General features: G+C 34.9%; 1 protein-coding gene across 1 annotated transcript; it reads right to left on the reverse strand.

Moving 5' to 3' along the window:
* Positions 1 to 2,107: 2,107 nt before the first annotated feature.
* LOC118529670 (olfactory receptor 4L1-like) lies at positions 2,108 to 3,121 on the reverse strand. Its single transcript, XM_036082606.2, has 2 exons — positions 2,876 to 3,121; positions 2,108 to 2,800 (listed from the first exon to the last, which is right to left on the reverse strand). Exons 1-2 carry the CDS (start codon positions 3,119 to 3,121, stop codon positions 2,108 to 2,110), a joined length of 939 nt encoding a protein of 312 aa, XP_035938499.2.
* Positions 3,122 to 4,949: the final 1,828 nt, after the last annotated feature.

Below are 4,949 nucleotides of genomic sequence, written 5' to 3' on the forward strand. Positions count from 1 at the left end.
TGTAGAATTTAGTGATTCATCACTTACATATAGCACCCAGTGCCTTCCTTAATACCCATCACACATTTAGCCCATATCTCACCCACCTCCCTTCATCAGCCCTCAGTTTGTTTTCTATAGTTAAGAGTCTCTTATGGTTTGCTTCCTTCTCTTTTTTTCCCTTCCCTATGTTCATCCATTTTGTTTCTTAAATTCCACATATGAGTGAAATCATATGGTATTTGTTCCTTTTCTTTAAGGAACAGATTTTTCTTTTAGTAATTCAATTACTAAAATTTTTGAGCAATATATGCCCTGATGTATTCTAATCTTTTAACAGATAATATCTCACAGTAAAGTGCATGTATTCCTTAGTTGTAGGTCAAATTAAATAATATTCTGCTAGAATATAGTTATTTCATTTTTCTTTCTTCATTCAGTAAATATGTATGAACTGCTGGGGGTGCCAATATGTAGCTAAATACTGGAGATACATAGAATTTATAGCCTAAAGACAAAACTGACATTAACCTATAAGTATATAAATAATTATTGTAATAATTTATGCAAAGGATGGAAATCACAGCATGCTATAAATGAGTAAAATAAAGAAATCTAAACTGGCCAAGAACATACAGGAAAAGTGTTCTAAAATGTAATATTGTGAAGGGCACGTGGCTGGGTCTGTCATTAAGCTTCCAACTCTTGATTTTGGCTCAGGTCATGATCTCAGGGTCATGGGATTGAACCCTGCGTTGGGCTCTGTGCTCATCAGGGAGTCTGCTTGGGATTCTCTCTCTTCCTCTCCCTTAACCCTCACCCGCTCAAATAAATAAATAAATCTTTAAAAATATTTTTTTAAAAAATGTAGTACTTTTTCAGGTTCTATACTCTAGGAGGAAGTTAGCTGGGTATAGAAGTGAAGGAAAGTCATTCCATGTGAAGGGAATAGCCTGGAAATAGTCCTAAATTAAGATGCCTGATACTTCAGAGAATTTGAAAGAAAGTCAGTGTGATGTAACATTATGGAAAAAAAATTACATTAGAGCTAAATTTCAGAGGGAGGATGGATTTTGACAGCCAGTGAAGGATATGAACCTACGTCTTAATGCCACAAAATAGTTTTAGCTAGGGAAGAAACATTGAGAATTGCATTTTAATCACATCACTCTGGGTGCTTGTAGAGAATGCATTCAATGGAGGAAGGAATTTATACAGTGCTTAAGGAACAGTTAGAAAGCTGTTGCCTAGAGGAAACAAGAAATGTTGGTGTCTTGAATTAGGAGAGAATACTTAAGATTACCATCAATGAGTATGGGATTCCCAATTTAGCATGCACTGGTCCCTCCTCAACACTCATAAACAAATCAAATTTCGCTGATAATTAAAATAAGGATTACAAGCTTACCAGAGGCAAATTTAAGTGTAGTTTTATGTAAAGCATTCAGAAAGAAAAAGTTACATGATATAGTACCTAAAATTAAGAAATATGCTTCTTCTTTTATTTATTGAGGTTTGAAAGGCAACTGTGCATCCTTATGATATTTCTTGGAGCATTTGGTTTCAAGGCTACTTTTTGTAGTTCTACTGAAATTGTTTTTGTATTGGTTCCTTCCGTCTGGTATCTTAACATTATCTCTGGCATTATTTATATTCACTCTACTCTCAAATTTAATTAATTCTTATTTTTTGTCTCATTGGATCAAGAGATTAGAATGGTATCTTTCCGATTGTTGTTCATATTATTTCACTCATGATTTGTACTGGTACCTCATTTAAAGATATATAAATTTATGAATGTCATTAACAATTCATATCTATTAAAATTATCCCTATTAGTATTCCATATTTTTTAATATTTATTTCTTCACTAATAAATATATATTGAATATCTATGGAAAAGTGCTCAATGATTTCAAATGTCTATTTTGCTGTAGGTCACTCATTATCATTATGTGCTTTAGCAGCAGTAAATGTGAATTAAAATATTTTATGGTTTTCTGCACAGGTTATGGTTCTGCACTGGTCACTCTAACATAAGAAGAGTGAAACCATGTATTATATATAATCTATTCAACTTCTATTAGCACAGTATTTGGAAGTTGTGTTAATTATATAGTGCTCAAATCTAGAAGTTCTGTGTAGAGATAACATGTTGGAACCGTAATTTTCTCATGGCCCCTTGCATCTTCTGATTTCTCAGGGTGTAAATAATAGGATTCAGTAAGGGTGCGATAACAGTGTAAAATACAGCAAGGACTTTATTGCCTGCACAACTACTGAATGGCCAGGTATAGATAAAGATACAAGGTCCAAAGAACAGAGTGACCACAATGATGTATGCAGACAGTGTGGACAGAGCCTTGGAGGGCCCTCCAGGTGATCCTTGTTGTACAGTGATCAGGATGACAGTGTAGGAGACAAGCAGGAGGATGAAACTGATGAATGAGAGTAGCCCACTGTCAGCAATGACAAAGAATTCCAGGGTATATGTGTCCATGCAAGCAAGCTTAATCATAAGGGGAAGGTCACAAAATATATTGTCTATGACATCGGGGCCACAGAAAGGCAAGTTTACTGTTAATACCATCTGGCTCATGGTGTGTACAAACCCAATTGTCCATGAAAGTATCACAAACCCACTCAGCAGCCTGTGGCTCACGATTGTCCTGTAGTGCAGGGGTTTGCATATGGCTACATATCCGTCAAAGGCCATGGCTATCAAAAGAGTCGCCTCAGCACCCCCAAAGAAGTGCATAAAGAACATCTGGGTCATGCAGCCCCATATGGAGATGGTCTTGTGTTCATTGAGCAAGTCTGCCTCAGCACCTCCAAAGAAGTGCATAAAGAACATCTGGGTCATGCAGCCCCATATGGAGATGGTCTTGTGTTCATTGATCATCTTGGGTGTGGTGACAGTGGAGAGACACATATCCAGAAAAGAGAGGTTTCCAAGGAGGAAGTACATGGGAGAATGAAGAGTGGAGCTAAATGTCACTATGACCATAAGGAGAATATTTCCCAACACAGTAGTACTGTAGATCAAGTAGAATGTTACAAAGAAGAAAATCTGAGGTTCCCATTGTCCAGAAAATCCTAGTAAAATAAACTCAGTCACTACAGATCCATTTTTAAGATCCATTTACTTGATTCAGAAAGGCTCCAGAAGTTCTTTTATACAAATAAAATAAAGAGGTGCCTGGGTGGCTCAGTTGGTTAAGTGTCAACTCTTGATTTCAGCTCAAGTCTTGATCTCAGTTCAGGTCTTGATCTCAGGGTTGTGAGTTCAATCCCTGTGTTAGGCTACATTTAAGGGAAAAAAAAGAATGAAAAAAAAAATAAAGCCACCATTAGCATGGATGTTTTCCTATTTCTATTTGATGATATGAGAATATATAATTTTAAATATATCAGCATCACCATCTATAATTTGAAATTATTCTATGGGTCACGTCACTTTGAAACAATGTTCTTATAGTTATGCAGCAATTAAAAAGCATTTGATGGAGTGGAGGTTTTATTTTCTATTGTTTATTCTATCAAATGATACTTTTATCAGTTGGTCTTGACTGTCACTAATTTGTTCATGTAGAAAAATTAGATAAGTAGTTACATTAGTATTTTTTGCCTTTTATTATCACAATTGCTGTCACCTCTTGAGATCATTTTACAACAATATATAAAGAACATAGAATTTGGAAGGTTAGGAAATTGTATTGTCCTGCATCACTGAAGTCATTTATTAAGATTATTCAATGTTTCTAAAATAAAGAAAATGTACATGCACATACACACACACACACACACACACACACACACACAATGTAGGGGTTAATTTGTATATGAAAGAAAGTCTTTTAATTCATTAAAAATAATTGGCTTTTTAGTTTCTGTTTTATAGTGTACTGAGAATTTCACAAAATATGGACTCATCCTCAGATCTTTATGAACTTATTTTCTCAATTCCAGTATTACTATTGTTCACAGTGAGAAGTGCGTGCATTGTGTGTAAATGTATGTATGTGGTGGTTAAGAAGTAAACAGTGAAATGATTCAACCCTAACATATAGATTTTACTTTGGTTGTAACGTATTATACTAAAGTGTCTTTACTCGGCTTTTTAGACATTGTTCATTGGATCTAGAGTGATTAAATGATCAATAACTATTAAGTGATGACTATGTGCTAAACTCTGTTCTAAGTGTTTCACATGCATTAACGCATTCAATGCTCATAACAATCCCATGAGGGCAACATTATTATCATCCTCATTTTGCATATAAGGAAACTATAGTATAGAAGTCTTTAATGACTTACAGGAACACAGCTAATAAGGGTCAGCTGATATTCAAGCCCTGTCAGTCTAGTCATGAATTGGGTCCATACTAATATACATGTTGCTTCCACAATTAAAGGAATATATATTTATGGTCAAGTTATCAAGTATTGATTGAATTCATATGTTCCATGTGAATTCCTTAGGAGATATGCTTCAACAGGTATGTTGGAATCCTTCTATGTTACAGTTAATTATACTGTATTTTCTTATACGGAATGAATCACTGCTCCACCTCTAGAGACAATCTAGAGATACATAATTATCAGACAAAAAAATAACAATAAACCAAATAAAAGTATTTAAGTGAGTACATGGTGTATGTGACATATCATTAAGAATTTTAAAACGATGGAGACCAATTCCAAGTGACACTTCCAGCTACATCTTCAGGCTCACTTGTTGTTGTCTTCAAAATGCTTAAAAAATAAACATCATCCTCATGATCAGTAAACAAAAAGGACAAGGCTTAGGGCATATGTGAGGATTTATAGGAAGAAAACATTAAGAGCTGTGGGTAGGAGGAGTGGTACATTTAGAAAAGGGACTGAATGCGGATAGGAAGGTGCATGGGAATGTCTGTTCTCTTTTCTCCAATGAACTGTAACTTTCTCCTTCTTTTTATTTCTACTCA

This window comes from Halichoerus grypus, chromosome 8, assembly GCF_964656455.1.
Source record: "Halichoerus grypus chromosome 8, mHalGry1.hap1.1, whole genome shotgun sequence".
Lineage (NCBI taxonomy): Eukaryota > Metazoa > Chordata > Mammalia > Carnivora > Phocidae > Halichoerus > Halichoerus grypus.

Excerpts from the sequence above, each read along its gene's own strand:
- LOC118529670 (XM_036082606.2), bottom strand. The coding sequence starts at position 3,121 with ATGGATCTTAAAAATGGATCTGTAGTGACTGAGTTTATTTTACTAGGA. Across the intron at positions 2,801-2,875 it reads TCACCACACCCAAGATGATC|GCAGACTTGCTCAATGAACA; the intron begins AATGAACACAAG and ends GGAGGTGCTGAG.